This window comes from Ailuropoda melanoleuca, chromosome 15, assembly GCF_002007445.2.
Source record: "Ailuropoda melanoleuca isolate Jingjing chromosome 15, ASM200744v2, whole genome shotgun sequence".
Classification (NCBI taxonomy): Eukaryota; Metazoa; Chordata; class Mammalia; order Carnivora; family Ursidae; genus Ailuropoda; species Ailuropoda melanoleuca.
In genome coordinates, this window is record NC_048232.1 from 5,684,358 (window position 1) to 5,703,777 (window position 19,420).

General features: G+C 41.5%; 1 protein-coding gene across 9 annotated transcripts in view; it reads right to left on the bottom strand.

Annotated features, from left to right (window-relative positions):
• PRKCQ (protein kinase C theta) overlaps positions 1–19,420 on the bottom strand; it is a 200,702-nt gene that overhangs the window by 113,463 nt on the left and 67,819 nt on the right. For 8 of the 9 annotated variants that reach the window (XM_034644273.1, XM_034644269.1, XM_034644277.1 and 5 more), the window contains exons 4-7: positions 18,534–18,594; positions 5,701–5,863; positions 4,278–4,309; positions 4,095–4,180 (exon numbers count right to left, since the gene is read on the bottom strand). In XM_034644273.1, coding sequence (XP_034500164.1) covers positions 4,095–4,180; positions 4,278–4,309; positions 5,701–5,863; positions 18,534–18,594 — 342 coding nt within the window. Of the gene's footprint in view, positions 1–4,094; positions 4,181–4,277; positions 4,310–5,700; positions 5,864–13,604; positions 13,666–18,533; positions 18,595–19,420 lie in introns of all 9 variants that reach the window. The other variant, XM_034644268.1, reaches the window with a different exon arrangement.

Genomic DNA, 19,420 nt, shown 5'->3' on the forward strand with positions numbered 1-19,420 from the left:
GAAGTTAAGCACAGAGAGGGTAAGACACTTGTTTAGGTCACACAGCTAGCAAGTGAGCTGGGACATCTATAAGCCCGAAGACAGAATCACCCTATCCTCTTTCTGTCATTACACTGTCTTCTCTCAAAGTCAGTGTGATGAGTTAGGGGATGGGGAGAGGGATGCTGGTGGATTAGAGGATTTTTTGTTTTGTTTTCCAGAGTTGAAATTCTCTCCGTTAGCCAAACATAGCACAAGAACACCAACAATAACAAAATCATGAGGCTTGATTCCCAGTAAGAACACCAATATTCTTGTGAAATATAGAAAGTTTTACTTAACACTTATAATCTCTGCAGAAGTTTTTAATTAAACAGTTTCTTCGGGAATGCGCACAGCAAAGAAGCCTTTTTCATTAACAGTGATATATCCCATGTTCCCACCGAGGATGTTGGGAACATCGGATCGTTAGAACAGCTGTTTAGAATTGTTGAAACGTTGCTCAGGACTTCGTTTAGCCATTTTCAACCAAGAAAAAATAATTTTCAGATCTCATTTTGTGCAAACATTTCCATGCAAATATGAACAATTAATGTCGAGGTCCAGGCTGGAAGAATTGTACCTCAAATCTTGACCCCTAGCTCAAAATAGTTCAAGATATGTCTAGAAAAGACTATCAATTCGTACTCCCCAATATGATATTCACGCAGCCACATGGGCCAAGGGAGCACCCGCAAGATGGTAAAACAATATGGTCTCAGCATAAAATACATACTGGATTCTGAAGATTTTTTATGAGAAAAACAATGTAAACTATCTCCTTAATTTTTAGATGAGGATACCTGAAAATTTTAAATTGCACTTGTGGCTCTCATTCCATTTCCAGGCGATATTAGCCATGGAGGTTAACAGCCATTCCTCTAATTTGTGATTTTCCCGGGAAAGCTGAAGGCATCACACAGAGAGAGCAGGGAGGCAGACTGGGAGGTGGCAATTTGATTTAAACAAAATGCTTGTCAGAGAAAGACAAATATTGTATGATCTCACTTAAATGTGGAACCCAAAAAACAAAAAAAAAACCCTACCAAACTCACAGAAAGGGAACAGACTTGTGGTTTGCAGAGGTGGGGGGGGGTGGGAGTAAGGAGGAAGTGGTGGAAGGTGGTCAAAAGGTACAAACTTCTGGTTATATGATAAGTCCCAGGAACAGAATGTACAGCAAGGTGACCACAGCTAACACTGCTGTGTGAGATACAGGGAAGGTATTCGGAGAGTAGATCTTAAGAATTCTCATCACAAGGAGAAATCTTATTTTCTCTTGTTATTGGATCTAAGATGATGGATGTTAGCTGAACCTATCACGGTGACCATTTCATAGTATATGTAAGTCAAACCATCACGCTGTATGCCTTAAACTTAGACAGTGATGTTGCTTAATAAATTGGGGGGGGGCAGGGTCTATCACACTGCTCTGGGAGATTGAGATCTGAAATTTTGTTCCAGCCCAGCTACTCATATCATAGGTGATTGACTGCAGACAAACTACGTTAACCTCTTTAAGCCTTAGCAGAGTCCCTTGTAATAGGAGATTGTCCCCTTCTAACTAAATGTTAAAAGAAATTCTGCTCTACAAAAACTCAACCAATTTGCTTTCTCTGTGCGTGCTCCTTGGCTGGAGAAAGTCACACCCCCGGGCAGGCTGGGCCCTCAAACTCAGGTGGCCTTTCCACTGTCCCCAGCAATCCTACTGCTCTTCTCTAACCTCCTTGCTTTTCCATCCCAGGATAATTCTCTCACAGATCTTTTCTCCTCAAAGCCACTTGCTGCCTTCTCTTTTTCCTTCCCCCAAGCTTCAGATGATACGAAAGTAAACTAAGGGAAGCTCTCTCATCTGCCTGCCCCCCAATCTACCATCCGCCATCATCTGCTTCCATCTTCTCCTCCCTTGTTCCAATTGATGAACCATCCATCTGTCCATTAGACACCCGTATCCACATGTGCTTTAGACCTATCTTCCCCTCTTGCCAAGGGTGGACTTCTTCCTCCTTGGCTGCTTTGGTTGTCGCTTTCTCTCCAGCTTCATCCATCTGTCCTCTCTCTCTAGCTGTGGGAGTCTTTCTGTCCCTTGAGTTTCACCTCCTTTCAGCGACTGTTCTACTTCAATGAGCTTCAGGTAATTGTTCTTGATAAGATCAGCCCATAAATTGTTTCCACGTCATCAACTCTCAGTAACCCTCAGTGTTGGTCAATGAAGCAAACCCCTCTACAATTCTCTGAAATTTCTTGGATCAAGGGCTCTGGAGATCTCCATGTGGTCCTCATCTTAGCTACACTGAAAGCAATTGACNGTTGTTATCCACATCTTAGCTACACTGAAAGCAATTGACCCCTTTGCTCTGGTTTCTGTAACGTCACGAACTCTTAATATATGAAGAGCCGTCTCTGAACTCTTATTCTCAGTCTTTATCACAAGCTCCTTCTCTTCGACCTAACAGGTAACTTTAGATTCCTTTGGGGAATTTATATATTTGGTCTACTGGCTCCTGTGAATTCCAACTGCATGTAAAATTGTCCACTTGATACCCCCCCCTTGGATATACGCAGGCATCTCAGGCTGGACTTATTAAGAACTGAAATATGAATTTCTCCTCCAGTCTTACATTATTATGGTTCTGCCGCTCCCCCACTGCTCAAGACAGAGACTTAGGCATCATCTCTATTTCCCCTCTCTTTTATTTTCCACATCCAATCCATTGACAAATCCAGTCATTTCTAACAAGGAAATCCCCTGAAAATCTGCTCGCTTTGCTCCACCTCCATTGTTACCATAGTGGTACAAGCCATCAGCCTTCCCCCTTGGAGGGACTTCTGCAGTCACCTCTAGTTTCCACGTTCATACCTCAACCCACAATTTCCCCTACAGCAGTCGCCAAGTGGGCTTCCCACTACAGGTCAAATAAAATCCAACCACTTCTCCAGGGTCTAAAGAAAAACTCCATTTAATCTAGGTCCTGCCCANCCAATCTACCATCCGCCATCATCTGCTTCCATCTTCTCCTCCCTTTCTGTTCCAATTGATGAACCATCCATCTGTCCATTAGACACCCGTATCCACATGTGCTTTAGACCTATCTTCCCNCTTCTCCGACTTCGTATCCTATTCACACTCTTGCCCTTGCTGTTCCAGCTGCATGGTCTCATTTCAGTTCCTAGAACATGCTGACTCTCTCCCCCTTGGGGCCTTTTCTGTCTGGAGGCTGCTTCCTCCTGCTGTTCATATAGCTGGCTCCTTTCACCCTTAGCTCTCAGCTTAAATGCTCCCTTGGGAGAGTCCCTGAACTTCAGTTTAAGTAGGTCACTCAGTTTTTCTCCATCATCACACCTTGTTGGTTATTTCCCATAAATGGAAATGACACAGTGTTGTTTGTTAACTATGTGTTTCCCTAATTTTACAGTAAGGTCCATAAAGGCAAGACCAGGTCTGTTTTGTGCTCTGTTATCCATTGTACGTAGTATAATATCTTTCATGTATTAGATACACGCTAATTACCTGTTGAATGAAGAAAGAGTGTAGGAAAAGGAAGTGTGCCTGACTTTCCAGCCNCGACTTTCCAGCCCTGCTCCCCTTCCCTATGGAGTAACATCTAACCTGTCCCCATGCCATAGATCTGAAAATTCGATATGAAAGAGGTACTTGCCTCTCGACGTGAGAATTACACTTCTGTTACCTCTCCTACTAACCTTGTAAATGCTAACATCTGTATTTTGTCACCATTTGCCTCTGTTCCTTAACTGTCACTTCTAGCTAGAGATGCCACAAGAGTTGTTCTCATATAATTGACCAACACTGTGTTTTCTGGGCACTTTCTATCATGCTTTTCTGGAAAAGGCAGAGTCATCGATGGTCTTATTATGCTTTTTCATATTTATCCCCTAGTTTCAGATCTCAGTAATAACCTTTATTGAAGAGGAAAAGGTTTTAGGGAGATTGATGTTCACTGATAAGCTTAAGGATTCAAGCTCGGGCAATACTAAAAAGAATTAGTGGGCTTCAAAATTTAATGTTAGGGTAAAATTATCATATTCCAGACAAAAACAGGACCCTGAACACATACCATGGTTTCTCGGCTATTGACAGCTGATCCCGTGCACTTAGCTATAACTTTATCGATACACTTCTTGTGAATTGCCGCATTACACTCTGAAAAGAAATTATTGCAGCTTAAGATTTTTCAGAAGTTAAGGAACAACGAAATTAGAAGAATGAGAATAATACAACAGAAATCCTTCTTACTTACGTCGACACTGGTAGCCTTGTTTGTTCAGACCCCTGCAATAAAGCACATGTCTGATTTACTTGGATGTTCGAGTCAACAGCAACACCATAAACATTAAAACAAGATCTCAGAGCTTCGTACTATCACAGAGCATTCACTGATCAGCAGCCCTGGTCTGTTACTGGACGAAAGCGTTAACCCGTATTGTCGGTTTTTGTTTTTTTATTTTAAACTGCTTTGTTAAAAGTCTGATAATTAAATAAATGAGGAACTGTTGTTTCTCCTCTCATTTGTGTCTCTTCCAAACGAACATGTAGAGATGAAAATACCTGACTGAAAATGCATCACAGGCTCCTGGTAGCACATTTCCATGTCCTACACTTAAAAATTCATTGTCTCTCTAAGCTCAGTATAGATGAGCAAAGACATCTGTACGATGTGTTGCTTCCTCTTTCTGAGTAACTGAGAATATTTGTAACTACTGAGTTCTTAAGATTAAGACCCATTCCTGAGTAACACTCACTATTAGAAAGGAAGGCAATTCTAATCAGTCAATGAAAACAGTTGGTGGAAATCCATCAAAAGTCTATTTGGGGGCGCCTGGGTGGCACAGGGGCGCCTGGGTGGCACAGCGGTTAAGCGTCTGCCTTCAGCTCAGGGCGTGATCCCGGCGTTACAGGATCGAGCCCCACATCAGGCTCTNTCTTTCTGAGTAACTGAGAATATTTGTAACTACTGAGTTCTTAAGCTTAAGACCCATTCCTGAGTAACACTCACTATTAGAAAGGAAGGCAATTCTAATCAGTCAATGAAAACAGTTAGTGGAAATCCATCAAAAGTCTATTTGACCTTTGGATACCCTAGTTAGAGTGGGGTTGTGAGTTGACGGATTCTGAAGTAACCCAAAGAAAAGAACACCCCACCACGAGACGAGGAGGCTGAGACTGCAGACAGGAGCCATTTCAAGTCTCTGCAGTCCCACCACCTCTGCTGTGTGCTTACTGAGGCTTGAACCGATCCCTGTGTCAGGGCTGCTAAGATGCCCAGGAGCCCTGTAAACATCTAAACCCATTAGCTCCGATGCAAAAGTGTTGCATTGTGCACGCATTAGTACCAGCACAGCTGGGCTGTCAAGGTGATAGAAGTTTCACCTGTAAAACTGTGCCAACAGTAAAGATGTTTCCCTCTTCTGTCCTTCTCTCTTACCCCCCGTGGCCCCCATTTAATCAGAAGCTAAAGTTCTTGAAAACTTTTTCTGCTGCGGCTGGCTTCCTGGCCCTATAGGAGTCACATTATGAAAATATTGTACAGAATCCCACTCTTTAAGCCTCATCCTTCCACGCAGTGCACACTCCCCGGGTGGAGCATGCTGGGCCTGACGGGTTGAAAGGACCTGACAAAATGCGTAAGCTGAAGCTTGGAGTCAAATGCCAATTTACCGTACCAGACAAACTCATGGCAGACGGAGCAAAATGTGGGTTGTGGGAAGAAGGTGGCGGTGAACTCATGGCACTTGACATGGTGGACTTTGGCCTGTTTGATGGCCCCTCGGCGGTGATGCAAAGCAAAGAAGCCTTCAGTCTCAAATTCACTCATGTCCTTTGTGTCTGTAGGAACAGGACAAGAGACAAAGTGGGTGGAGGGGATGGGGAGAGGGGGAAAGGATGGAGACAGACAAGTAATTAGGCAAGCATTGAAACCAGTAAAATCCCAAGCACTTATTAAGGTTGGTATAGCACTAAGTTTCTTTCTTTAATTCTGTAATACAGAATTATCCTAGGCTGTATTACTACACAGTTGAAACAACAGGGTTCGATTCCTGGCTCAATTCCTCCCTCCTCGCTGACTGTGCTGAGCTATCCTCTTTCGGTTTTTAAAACCAGGGGTCAAGACTTTCAAAGTATTTATCAACCTCTCCTATTCACTGTCGATGATGAGTCAGCCAGAAAAAGCAGGAAGTGGTAAATACTTTTCTGCCTATGATTCTAGAGAATAATGTGGTTACTGACAGCAACTTAGAAACAGCACTTTTTTTTAATTTCCCAGGATGCTTTAGGTCTGGTTGTTTACGGGCAGGGTCCGGTAGACTGAGGGGAGCTGGCCAGACTTGTGTGTGAGGGCAAAAGAACTCTGGAAAGTTGTTTATGCTCTGGTTCCTCATGTCCACAGGAATCAGGTGCACCAGCTATATGCTTACAGACTACACTGGTCAGTGTGGAAGAAGCCAGAAATTAATAGATGACTGCAACTGTTTTTTAATGTCTAGGTAATCCTGGATGTTATCTAGTCATCTGCATCAAATCATCACATTCACATTTCTTCGGTTCGCTCTGGTCTCAGGATATTGGTGAAGGTACGATGGTAGTCACTGTCCAGAGTGCCCCATGCCCAGGTAACATCTTTCTAAAAGGCTGGTAGAATTCTGAGAATACTAATGGTTCCCTGAAGCCCAGACCCAAAGAAAACACACAAAAGCAAGGCAGTCATGGTTCAAAAGCATGATGACAACTCCAGCATGCAAGAGAGAATAAAATGGTAAGCAAGAAGTAAATATAAAAAACTATCCTTATAAAATAAGGATAATGAATTCAGTGATTATAACTTCTCATATTATAATTTTAAATAGTTTGAAAGTATCTTAGATTACTTATACTTCTTATATACTTTTACAAGTAGAAAAATGGAGGGTTAGCAAGAATAAGAGGCCTATATTTCATAAATATAAAGAGTTAACAATATTTAAATGAAATTACTTCCACTCCAGATAAGCAATGGCAGAGGTATGACAACACACTGGAGACAAATGTCCCTGCCAAGGTACTTTATTTTCCATATCCTCAATCGTGGCCAGGCTAAACACACATTGGGTAGATAAAGGGTGGGAGGCTTGTGGATGGGAACCTCTCCCCCAGGAACCCATCCAAGTCCCAGGCCTCATATTATGACTAACGTCTTCCCTACAGTGGTGCACAGGTCTGTTCTATGGCAACTCCAAACTCTCAGATAAAGGGCATTCTGAATAACTCTAAAAGTTCCACAGGTGAGACATAATACCTTGCCTAATACTTTAAGGTTAGGTAATGTAGGTCTTTTTATATAGAACTGAGCTAGAAATAAATTGGTGAATGAGGGGTTAAATTCAGGGTCACTGAGGCAACTGCTGTTTTCTGCAAGTTCTGGTACAAGCGGATCTATTCACAACTTGTGACAAGTGTAGTACGTGGCTTGTCAGTAAGATCTGACTCATTTCTATTTTGGTCCATATGAAATGAAATAAAGTATAAAATTACTTTTAAATTCAGGCAATAGAAGTAAATTATTCTGGGAACCCTAACTGTATTCCTGCAAAAATTATATATAAATGCTCAGACGATATAGATATATATATATCGCCTGAGCATTAAACTATAATACTGTAAATTTTTTTAAATGTCAGAAAGTGCTAGAAATACATTTATTCCCTTGGGCCTTCCTTTGATTTTCTTTATCCTCTAACCATTTTGATCGTTACAGGAGAGCAACTATATAAAGACTCAGAATTTCTTGAATTCTTCGGTATTATATTGTTGGGCTTTTTTTCTGAAGTAATTTGCTCCTCTGTTTATCTGTTGGGTTGAATAAGTTTATTGGTTTTTGTATGTTGGGTTATTTCTTTTATAGTAATGGCTCCTAATCTATTTAGCCTAACCTATCACTTGTTTGTAATCTGTCAACCACAGATGTTTCCTGGGCAGCTCTGAACGAACTGCTAGGCTGAGCATTCTAAAGAAATATGAGATGTTATCCTTAACTTCTGAGTGGCTAACAGTCGAGTCAGGGAGACACGGCACTCACACAAAGAACAGTATGTGATGNGCTCCTCTGTTTATCTGTTGGGTTGAATAAGTTTATTGGTTTTTGTATGTTGGGTTATTTCTTTTATAGTAATGGCTCCTAATCTATTTAGCCTAACCTATCACTTGTTTGTAATCTGTCAACCACAGATGTTTCCTGGGCAGCTCTGAACGAACTGCTAGGCTGAGCATTCTAAAGAAATATGAGATGTTATCCTTAACTTCTGAGTGGCTAACAGTCGAGTCAGGGAGACACGGCACTCACACAAAGAACAGTATGTGATGCTTTGGAATAGACATGGAGATATGCGCACCCTTATTTTTTGAGGTAGTTAAAAGGAACTACAAAAGAGGCCACGACGAAGCAGCTAAAAAAGTTAGAAAAAAACCTTAAATAGTATCACACTGGGTAAGCCAAGAAACAAGGAGTTTTTCAGCATTGGTATAGAGATGTCAAGAGAACTGCAGGCTAAGAAAGAGAGATTTGTTTTGAGGAATCGTACTCTTGAAGAAAGCAACTTAGCAGACTGGTCAAAATATAAGCCAGACTCGGGGTAGAAAAATATTTTTTTCCAGACTGGATAAGATGGTTTAATTCAGTATGTCTTGGCAATGAGCTGGAAACCAAAGAGAGGAGGAAACATTGGAGATGCTACAGAGGTTATGGTACACAGCTGCTAGGAATGTGGGGCAGGAGACCAAGAAAGGGAGGGGCTGCCTCTGAGGCAAAAGAGCAGGAAGCAAGTGCAGGGAGCAGCAGCTCTCTCTCAAGTACAGAGACAGACAGAAGACAGAGTCTTTCCCAGTTAAACTGGGGGCAAAGCCAAACTCCAAAAGTGAGAGAAGAATGAGATCTTAGAAACTGAGTAGTATGGGAATCAAAAGAAAACAAAAGGAATTTCTAAATGCTAGGATGAGTCTGACTGAATAGTTCAATGAACATTTATTAAGTACCTCCTATGTACCTGGCATGCAACCTGGTGCTGGAGTTAAAGAGACAAAGAAGATGTAGTTCAGCCATTGCCTTCCTGCAAGAAATTTAGAGTCCACAAAGAAGGACAATCATTGTTGTAAAAGTCAGAACAGTAACATTCACAGGATGCTATGTGACCAGAGGTAAAGAAACTAGGCAGGTATAGATAGGTGGAGGTGAGAAAAAGGAGAATGTTGAACAAGAAAGGTACTAAAATATGATTTCTGGGCTGGGTTTTGAAGAATAAATAACTTCTACCAATGTGTGGGAGAAGGTCTGGTGGGGAAAAGCAAAAGGTGTTCTCTCTAGATGGAAGAGAATGTACAAAGGTACATTCAGATAAGGTCCTGAGGATGTGTGTACTGCCAGAGTGTGGACTATGAAGCAGAAAACATCAGTGGTCACACACAGAAGATGTGTAGGTATCAGGTCAGTTTGAACATTTTCCTGTAGATAATTTGCAAACACTGAAAGGCTGTAGGCAGGGACAAAGGCAGGAACAGAAGCATGACATGTTCAGGACAAAGTTTATATAGTGTACTCTGGCAACCATGCAGGAGAATGCTTGGGATTTGGTAAGAGGTAATGATGAAGAGCAGGGAAGGAGGAGGCACCATGTGCAGAAACTGTTGGATTAATGTGGGAGGTCAAGAAAAGGGAGGCTATAAAAGCTACTTCCAGGTTTCTGGGTGGGTGGAGTAATAATTAACCGAGATTGTGAGCACAAAAGGAATAGGTTACTGAAAATGGTGAGTGTAACTTTGGACATACTGAATTTAAAGTGACTGTAGGAAATCTACTTGGAGAGATCCACTAAGGGGTTAAGTATAGGAGTCTGGAACATCAGAACATTATCTACCAGCAACAGTTTGTAATGGACTCAGCTGGATGGCTTTTTCTAGCAAAGCCTTGGAGAAGGAGAGGGAAGAATGCAAGGTTTGGAGATCAGAACATTTTTGGCAGAAGAGGGCGCTCATGACAGCAGAGTGCTGGAAAGGGCTACGGACTTCAGGCAAAGTAGGGAGTCAAGGCTAGACGCGGGCTAACAAAAGGTATAAAGAGAGAAACCAGATTAGGGTAGATTCCTGTAGCTAGTGGGTGAAAGAGAGGACAGAATTGACAGGTGAGGAGGATGAGCTCTGAGAGAGAAAGGTCTGACTCTCCACTCTTGACAGTGGAGAATTCTAAGTGACAACCTGTGGTATCACTGCAGGTTTTTGAATGGATAAAGAAAAGTCTAGGAAGTTGTCAAAATATGAGATGGGAGTGAACACTAAAGCTACCAAGAGTCATGGTAGGAGAGCGGAGGAAGAAGACAAAGTAATCTACCACAGAAATCACAGAATGAGGATTTCGAAAGAGAGAGAATGGAGTGATTTGTATGTGGAGAGCAATAGCCGTTTGCTTCCCTGTAGAGTAGAAAAATACTGATGTTTCCATAAAAGAGGGGTATGGGAGACCTGACATTATCATAAATGCTATCTGAGACTGAATCCTGTATCCTCTCCCCAGCTGATTTCTCTTCCCATACCTCCTATCCCTACCACTCCTACTCTCATTTTCCTAGTACAACTATTTTAAGGAATATCATCAACACTTTTTCCCTTCACTCAACTTTCATTTTTAAAGAATTGTAAAGTACTTCAACTATGTACTCATAATGGGCATCCCTTTCATCCACACTGCCATGAAGTCTTGTTTTCTTTTGGGCTCTTTCTTTTATTTCATACCTATAACCACGCCCCAAGACCAGGTTCCCATCATCTCTCCGCTGCTAAAATGAAATTTTATAGGCTCTCTCTATATGCAGTCTATTTCCCTTTCCAGATCTGTCCCACATTCCTTCAGAAGCAATTTCCCCCAAACACTGCTTTCACCATATCATGACCTGCTCAAGAATGGGACTGTGACTCCTTGTTTGTGACTTTCCTAAGTCTACACACTCCTCTCACCTGGTTTCCAAGTCCTCCAAGATCTGCCTTAGATTCCTCATTGTGGTTTTAGCAGGGGCCCTCTGATCTGCCTAGACTGGTCTTCTTACAATTCTGCATCCATTTATATTTTTGCTCAAATCTTCATGTTTTCCTCCTAGAAAGTTATCCCTCTTGTCTGCAAATTCAACTCTGCCTATCCCTCAATGTCCACTCAATGGAATTTTCTGGAATGAAGGCAACCCAGACTGATCTCTTGGTCAATCAGTATTTATGTGGTTTAGGACTAAATTCTTCTCCAATTGTTTAGTCTGTACCATTTCTCCAATCTAGGCTTAAGTTCCTTGAGTATGAGAACTCGTGTCTTGGTTTTCTGAATCCTTCTGGAAACTACTTCTTATTTATAATAATATCCTTAATATAGAATGATATCCTATGCTTCTTGTCATCAATGAAGAATTTTCTAGTTGGGCTAGACCACAAAGATGTTTGTTAAAAATCAGAGCTTTTAGATACATAAAAATTTAGAAATAGAGTCTCAATTTGGGTCTACATACAAAAAAATTTAAACATGACAAAATTTTTTCCTAAAAAAACCCCAAAACTTCCTGGATTTGTGTACTTCCTGTCTGTGAAATACCATCATTTTCACGCCACCTGAATGTTCTCTCTCATTCGAAGAGAAAGTTTAAGTTTCGAAGCAATAAGATAAATATCCTGAAATTGTTTCTCAAAGCAGTGGTCTCCAAACCATTTACCCAAAATACTTGGCATTCTCTTGGAAGATTTCCTTCAATTTACACTAGACCATGTTTTGAACTAAAAGAACATCCTTCCTCTTCCTGAGGGAATTAAACACTGCTGGCAGTATCATTTAGGCTAGCGCTCTCACTTATTATGTAAGCCTAGTTATTCAACTCTACAACCGCTCTATCATTCGGCCAACTCAGAAATAGTACAATGCCGGGGCGCCTGGGTGGCTCAGTCGATTAAGCGTCTGCCTTTGGCTCAGGTCATGATCCCAGGATTTGGGGATCGAGTCCTGCATCGGGAACCTGCTCAGTGAGGAGCCTGCTTCTCCCTCTCCCTCTGCCCCTCCCGCTGCTTGTGTGCTCATTCTCTATCTAATAAATAATAAAATCTTTTAAAAAAATGGTACAGGGGCGCCTGGGTGGCACAGCGGTTAAGCATCTGCCTTCGGCTCAGGGCGTGATCCCGGCGTTATGGGATCGAGCCCCACATCAGGCTCCTCCGCTATGAGCCTGTTTCTTCCTCTCCCACTCCCCCTGCTTGTGTTCCCTCTCTCGCTGGCNCCCTCTGCCCCTCCCGCTGCTTCTGTGCTCGTTCTCTATCTAATAAATAATAAAATCTTTTAAAAAAATGGTACAATGCCATGTGCCATGTATGCAGAGCCTCCATGAGATAAAGTTCAGATTGTACTGGTGCTTTTTTCTTAAAAAAAAAAAAATAAAAAGTCTTTATTATGGGAATTTTTAAATCCATACAAAAGCCGAGCAAATACTGTAATCAATTTCCCAGTACCGATCATCCAGCTTCAATAATGACCGGTCCATGGCTACCATTTTCCAATACACGCTAAATGCCACCCACACCCACATACCAACGGGTTATTTTGAAGCAAATGCCTGGTGTTACCTTATCTATAAACATTTTAGTATGTGTCTTAAAGATGAGGGCCCATTTTAAAAAACGGAACTACAATACCATGATCACACCTAGAAAATTACTAACAATGCCTCCGTATCACCTAATATCTGGTGAGGGTTTAAGTGTCCCTGATAATCTCATATATTTTTTTTCAATGTATTTGAATCTGGACCCAAGGACATTGGATATGTGAAGCCCAAACCCAGAAAGCACCATAGATCTCTACACTAGAACTTGTTTCTTGGTAGTAAAACTAATTTAGGAAAAAACAAAATCAGTTCGTGATCAGCAAGCAGGCATATCCATCCTGGGTTCCGGACTGTAGGAATAGCAGCATTTGATGTGTCTGCACGGCACTTGGATGCCGGAGTACAAACGCGACAGAAGGAACGGGCAGGCTGTCACAGGCCCGAAGCAGTCTGCTTGTAAGTGTCACCTCTGTGATCCATGTCTGTGCGTGACATGGAAATGACACTCTTGAGCAATGCAAGTTTTCCTTCCTGTTCCTAAAAGAATTTCAGGTGACTAACTTGAAGCATTATTATTTGGCTACTAGCATTATGAAAAATACTGGCTTCCTATTCATTTTGTATTTTACTGATAGTGTGTTTGCTTGTTTTATCACTCATTGTGACATGTAAACAGAGCCTTTTGTATTTAACGTTATATTTCCGAACTAAAATACAGACTCTAAAAGCACTGGGCATATGAGTTCACACTATTTAGAAACTAATGCTATAAATGTTTTCCATTTCTATGTGTATCTGGCCCAGATAGTAAATTTTCAACTAATATTTGAGCGCCACTGAAAACGTTTGAGAAAACTTCTTGCGTTTCCTTTTCTCCTGATTATTTCCTCTGCTATTGCAAAAGTCAAACAGATAACACAGGAGGAGAAAGGACACGCCCTCCTCACCCCCAAACAAGACAAAATGTCACTTACCACTCATTTCCAGAAAGTATCTTGCATTCATGAGCATTCGGCCTTGAGGTTTCAGCTCTAACTGATTGAGAGGGGAAAAAAAAGAAAGAAAGATCAGTCAGAATGTGAAACAAGCACTAAGTTTAATAACGTCGTAACTGGCCAGCGTGATGACAGCAGGAGATTTCCAACGTGGAGCCCAAGACTGCCGCCTGCTTACACTTCACTCATACCGGTTATCATCAGAACACCCANACTACAATACCATGATCACACCTAGAAAATTACTAACAATGCCTCCGTATCACCTAATATCTGGTGAGGGTTTAAGTGTCCCTGATAATCTCATATATTTTTTTTCAATGTATTTGAATCTGGACCCAAGGACATTGGATATGTGAAGCCCAAACCCAGAAAGCACCATAGATCTCTACACTAGAACTTGTTTCTTGGTAGTAAAACTAATTTAGGAAAAAACAAAATCAGTTCGTGATCAGCAAGCAGGCATATCCATCCTGGGTTCCGGACTGTAGGAATAGCAGCATTTGATGTGTCTGCACGGCACTTGGATGCCGGAGTACAAACGCGACAGAAGGAACGGGCAGGCTGTCACAGGCCCGAAGCAGTCTGCTTGTAAGTGTCACCTCTGTGATCCATGTCTGTGCGTGACATGGAAATGACACTCTTGAGCAATGCAAGTTTTCCTTCCTGTTCCTAAAAGAATTTCAGGTGACTAACTTGAAGCATTATTATTTGGCTACTAGCATTATGAAAAATACTGGCTTCCTATTCATTTTGTATTTTACTGATAGTGTGTTTGCTTGTTTTATCACTCATTGTGACATGTAAACAGAGCCTTTTGTATTTAACGTTATATTTCCGAACTAAAATACAGACTCTAAAAGCACTGGGCATATGAGTTCACACTATTTAGAAACTAATGCTATAAATGTTTTCCATTTCTATGTGTATCTGGCCCAGATAGTAAATTTTCAACTAATATTTGAGCGCCACTGAAAACGTTTGAGAAAACTTCTTGCGTTTCCTTTTCTCCTGATTATTTCCTCTGCTATTGCAAAAGTCAAACAGATAACACAGGAGGAGAAAGGACACGCCCTCCTCACCCCCAAACAAGACAAAATGTCACTTACCACTCATTTCCAGAAAGTATCTTGCATTCATGAGCATTCGGCCTTGAGGTTTCAGCTCTAACTGATTGAGAGGGGAAAAAAAAGAAAGAAAGATCAGTCAGAATGTGAAACAAGCACTAAGTTTAATAACGTCGTAACTGGCCAGCGTGATGACAGCAGGAGATTTCCAACGTGGAGCCCAAGACTGCCGCCTGCTTACACTTCACTCATACCGGTTATCATCAGAACACCCATGAATACAACCTTTCTTTATTAGAACACTTCAGCAACTTATGAATTTTACTTGGACATCAAAATTTCCATAAGGCAGGGAAAAAATTCTGCAACAGTTTCTGTTTGATATTCTTGCCCTGAGCTGCTTCTCATCCACGTATTTACTAGTGGGGCAGATGCCGCCTTCATCACGACAAAGGAATCACGGACACGGGACCAGCTAACTGGCGGAACAGTAGGTCTTCTGGAAGGAACGATGGGTCCTGCTCTGAGAGTGCCTACCCACATGCCTCTAGGTGAACCAGGCTACGAAGTGGGAGCAGTGTCGTAAGGAGAGACTGTTTCCTTGGGAAAGTGCTGGATAATCGACCAAGGGAAATTCTGATTAGATTAGTCCAAGAATGGATAAAAATACATATTTCAGGAGCATTACATAGAAGAGACCAGAACACAGCGCCACTGAAGGGATGATGCAGGATATCATGTGATGTGACGAGGGAGAAAATGATAAAGCCAAGAGAACGTGACTGCTATTGCTAACATATTAAACCACAGCACGAGAGCATTAGTGTACTGAAAAGAATCAGAAGGTGAATTGAAGGTCATTATTGATCATTACACCCATGGGTTAATAAGAATAACTGAGAAATAGTAAGAAATGTCTGGTTGAACCCAGGACCGAATTTGAATTGTGGTTAAATAATTTCCTGGCTATGTGACCTTGTGCATGTCACTAAGCCTTTCAGGATCTCTGCAAAGCTGACATAAAAGTGTCACAGCATCACAACTATTGGAATTTTACAATAACATAAGCACATACTGCTTGGTCAACTATAAATCCTCGTTGTAGCTTAAACAGATCAATGAGAAGAGAAGTGCTTTCAACGTCAAGTATATATACCCGTTCTATGGTTTGTGGAATAAGTAATAAAGAGGGGGACAAAAAGGGAACTAGAAGAGCAAGAAATAAGGGGCTGGTTCCCAAGTGAAGTGGGGAAAATTGGTACCAGGTGACCACAAAGTTATCAACATTCAGGACTTAGTGGTGATGGAGGAAATTGAACTAGTTAGCTGCTGGAAAAACAGTATCCACAGGAAATCACATCACATCATGCTTTTGAGAGTGAGCAAGAGGTAACCATACGAACAGCTGAAGCGTTGGGAAAGCAGAAGGCAAGTCTCAGTGTGGTGTGTAGAGACTGGATGAAGTCTGTGAGATGAAGGGCAAATTTCAGAAAATAGATAATACATTTTTTTGTGGGTACATCTTTTTTTTTCTTTTTATGTTCAATTAGCCAGAACAAGTGTTTGATGCAGTGTTCAACGATTCATTAGTTGCATATAACACTCAGTGCTCATCACAACACGTGCCCTCCTTATACCCATCACCCAGTTACCCCGTCCTCCCACTACCCTCCCTTCTGTAACCCGCAGTTTGTTTTCTAGGGTCCAGAGGCTCTCGTGGTTTGTCTCCCTCTCTGATTTCTTCCCATTCCGTTTTCCCTCCCTTCCCCTGTGGATATTTTTTAGATACAGAAATTATTTTTAAGAAAGTGGATTTCAATAGAGCAGGGCAAATCTAAGTCCAGAGCACCCTGTTGGCCCTTAAACACAATAAATGAAAGTAAACGAAGAAATGTTCTTGGGGGAAAAAGCTGTAAAACGTAAAAAGGTTGCTTAAGTTAAATGAGGATCTGAAGGCCACCAAGTGCTTATGTCTAAGTAACCCTAGAATGCAAAAAAAGTGAAAACTCTGACAAGAATAAAATCAGAAGACACCTGGGCGAGAAATCCAATACAACTTTAAGGGATATAAATAGAAAACCAACCTGTTCATCAGTGAAGCCTGAACAAATCAATTAAAAATTAGTTATCCGTTTGTTAACTGAGAAGGAAATCAAATAGCATGCTTTTTTTTTTTTTTTNTTATGAAAAATACTGGCTTCCTATTCATTTTGTATTTTACTGATAGTGTGTTTGCTTGTTTTATCACTCATTGTGACATGTAAACAGAGCCTTTTGTATTTAACGTTATATTTCCGAACTAAAATACAGACTCTAAAAGCACTGGGCATATGAGTTCACACTATTTAGAAACTAATGCTATAAATGTTTTCCATTTCTATGTGTATCTGGCCCAGATAGTAAATTTTCAACTAATATTTGAGCGCCACTGAAAACGTTTGAGAAAACTTCTTGCGTTTCCTTTTCTCCTGATTATTTCCTCTGCTATTGCAAAAGTCAAACAGATAACACAGGAGGAGAAAGGACACGCCCTCCTCACCCCCAAACAAGACAAAATGTCACTTACCACTCATTTCCAGAAAGTATCTTGCATTCATGAGCATTCGGCCTTGAGGTTTCAGCTCTAACTGATTGAGAGGGGAAAAAAAAGAAAGAAAGATCAGTCAGAATGTGAAACAAGCACTAAGTTTAATAACGTCGTAACTGGCCAGCGTGATGACAGCAGGAGATTTCCAACGTGGAGCCCAAGACTGCCGCCTGCTTACACTTCACTCATACCGGTTATCATCAGAACACCCATGAATACAACCTTTCTTTATTAGAACACTTCAGCAACTTATGAATTTTACTTGGACATCAAAATTTCCATAAGGCAGGGAAAAAATTCTGCAACAGTTTCTGTTTGATATTCTTGCCCTGAGCTGCTTCTCATCCACGTATTTACTAGTGGGGCAGATGCCGCCTTCATCACGACAAAGGAATCACGGACACGGGACCAGCTAACTGGCGGAACAGTAGGTCTTCTGGAAGGAACGATGGGTCCTGCTCTGAGAGTGCCTACCCACATGCCTCTAGGTGAACCAGGCTACGAAGTGGGAGCAGTGTCGTAAGGAGAGACTGTTTCCTTNGAACTTGTTTCTTGGTAGTAAAACTAATTTAGGAAAAAACAAAATCAGTTCGTGATCAGCAAGCAGGCATATCCATCCTGGGTTCCGGACTGTAGGAATAGCAGCATTTGATGTGTCTGCACGGCACTTGGATGCCGGAGTACAAACGCGACAGAAGGAACGGGCAGGCTGTCACAGGCCCGAAGCAGTCTGCTTGTAAGTGTCACCTCTGTGATCCATGTCTGTGCGTGACATGGAAATGACACTCTTGAGCAATGCAAGTTTTCCTTCCTGTTCCTAAAAGAATTTCAGGTGACTAACTTGAAGCATTATTATTTGGCTACTAGCATTATGAAAAATACTGGCTTCCTATTCATTTTGTATTTTACTGATAGTGTGTTTGCTTGTTTTATCACTCATTGTGACATGTAAACAGAGCCTTTTGTATTTAACGTTATATTTCCGAACTAAAATACAGACTCTAAAAGCACTGGGCATATGAGTTCACACTATTTAGAAACTAATGCTATAAATGTTTTCCATTTCTATGTGTATCTGGCCCAGATAGTAAATTTTCAACTAATATTTGAGCGCCACTGAAAACGTTTGAGAAAACTTCTTGCGTTTCCTTTTCTCCTGATTATTTCCTCTGCTATTGCAAAAGTCAAACAGATAACACAGGAGGAGAAAGGACACGCCCTCCTCACCCCCAAACAAGACAAAATGTCACTTACCACTCATTTCCAGAAAGTATCTTGCATTCATGAGCATTCGGCCTTGAGGTTTCAGCTCTAACTGATTGAGAGGGGAAAAAAAAGAAAGAAAGATCAGTCAGAATGTGAAACAAGCACTAAGTTTAATAACGTCGTAACTGGCCAGCGTGATGACAGCAGGAGATTTCCAACGTGGAGCCCAAGACTGCCGCCTGCTTACACTTCACTCATACCGGTTATCATCAGAACACCCATGAATACAACCTTTCTTTATTAGAACACTTCAGCAACTTATGAATTTTACTTGGACATCAAAATTTCCATAAGGCAGGGAAAAAATTCTGCAACAGTTTCTGTTTGATATTCTTGCCCTGAGCTGCTTCTCATCCACGTATTTACTAGTGGGGCAGATGCCGCCTTCATCACGACAAAGGAATCACGGACACGGGACCAGCTAACTGGCGGAACAGTAGGTCTTCTGGAAGGAACGATGGGTCCTGCTCTGAGAGTGCCTACCCACATGCCTCTAGGTGAACCAGGCTACGAAGTGGGAGCAGTGTCGTAAGGAGAGACTGTTTCCTTGGGAAAGTGCTGGATAATCGACCAAGGGAAATTCTGATTAGATTAGTCCAAGAATGGATAAAAATACATATTTCAGTAGCATTACATAGAAGAGACCAGAACACAGCGCCACTGAAGGGATGATGCAGGATATCATGTGATGTGACGAGGGAGAAAATGATAAAGCCAAGAGAACGTGACTGCTATTGCTAACATATTAAACCACAGCACGAGAGCATTAGTGTACTGAAAAGAATCAGAAGGTGAATTGAAGGTCATTATTGATCATTACACCCATGGGTTAATAAGAATAACTGAGAAATAGTAAGAAATGTCTGGTTGAACCC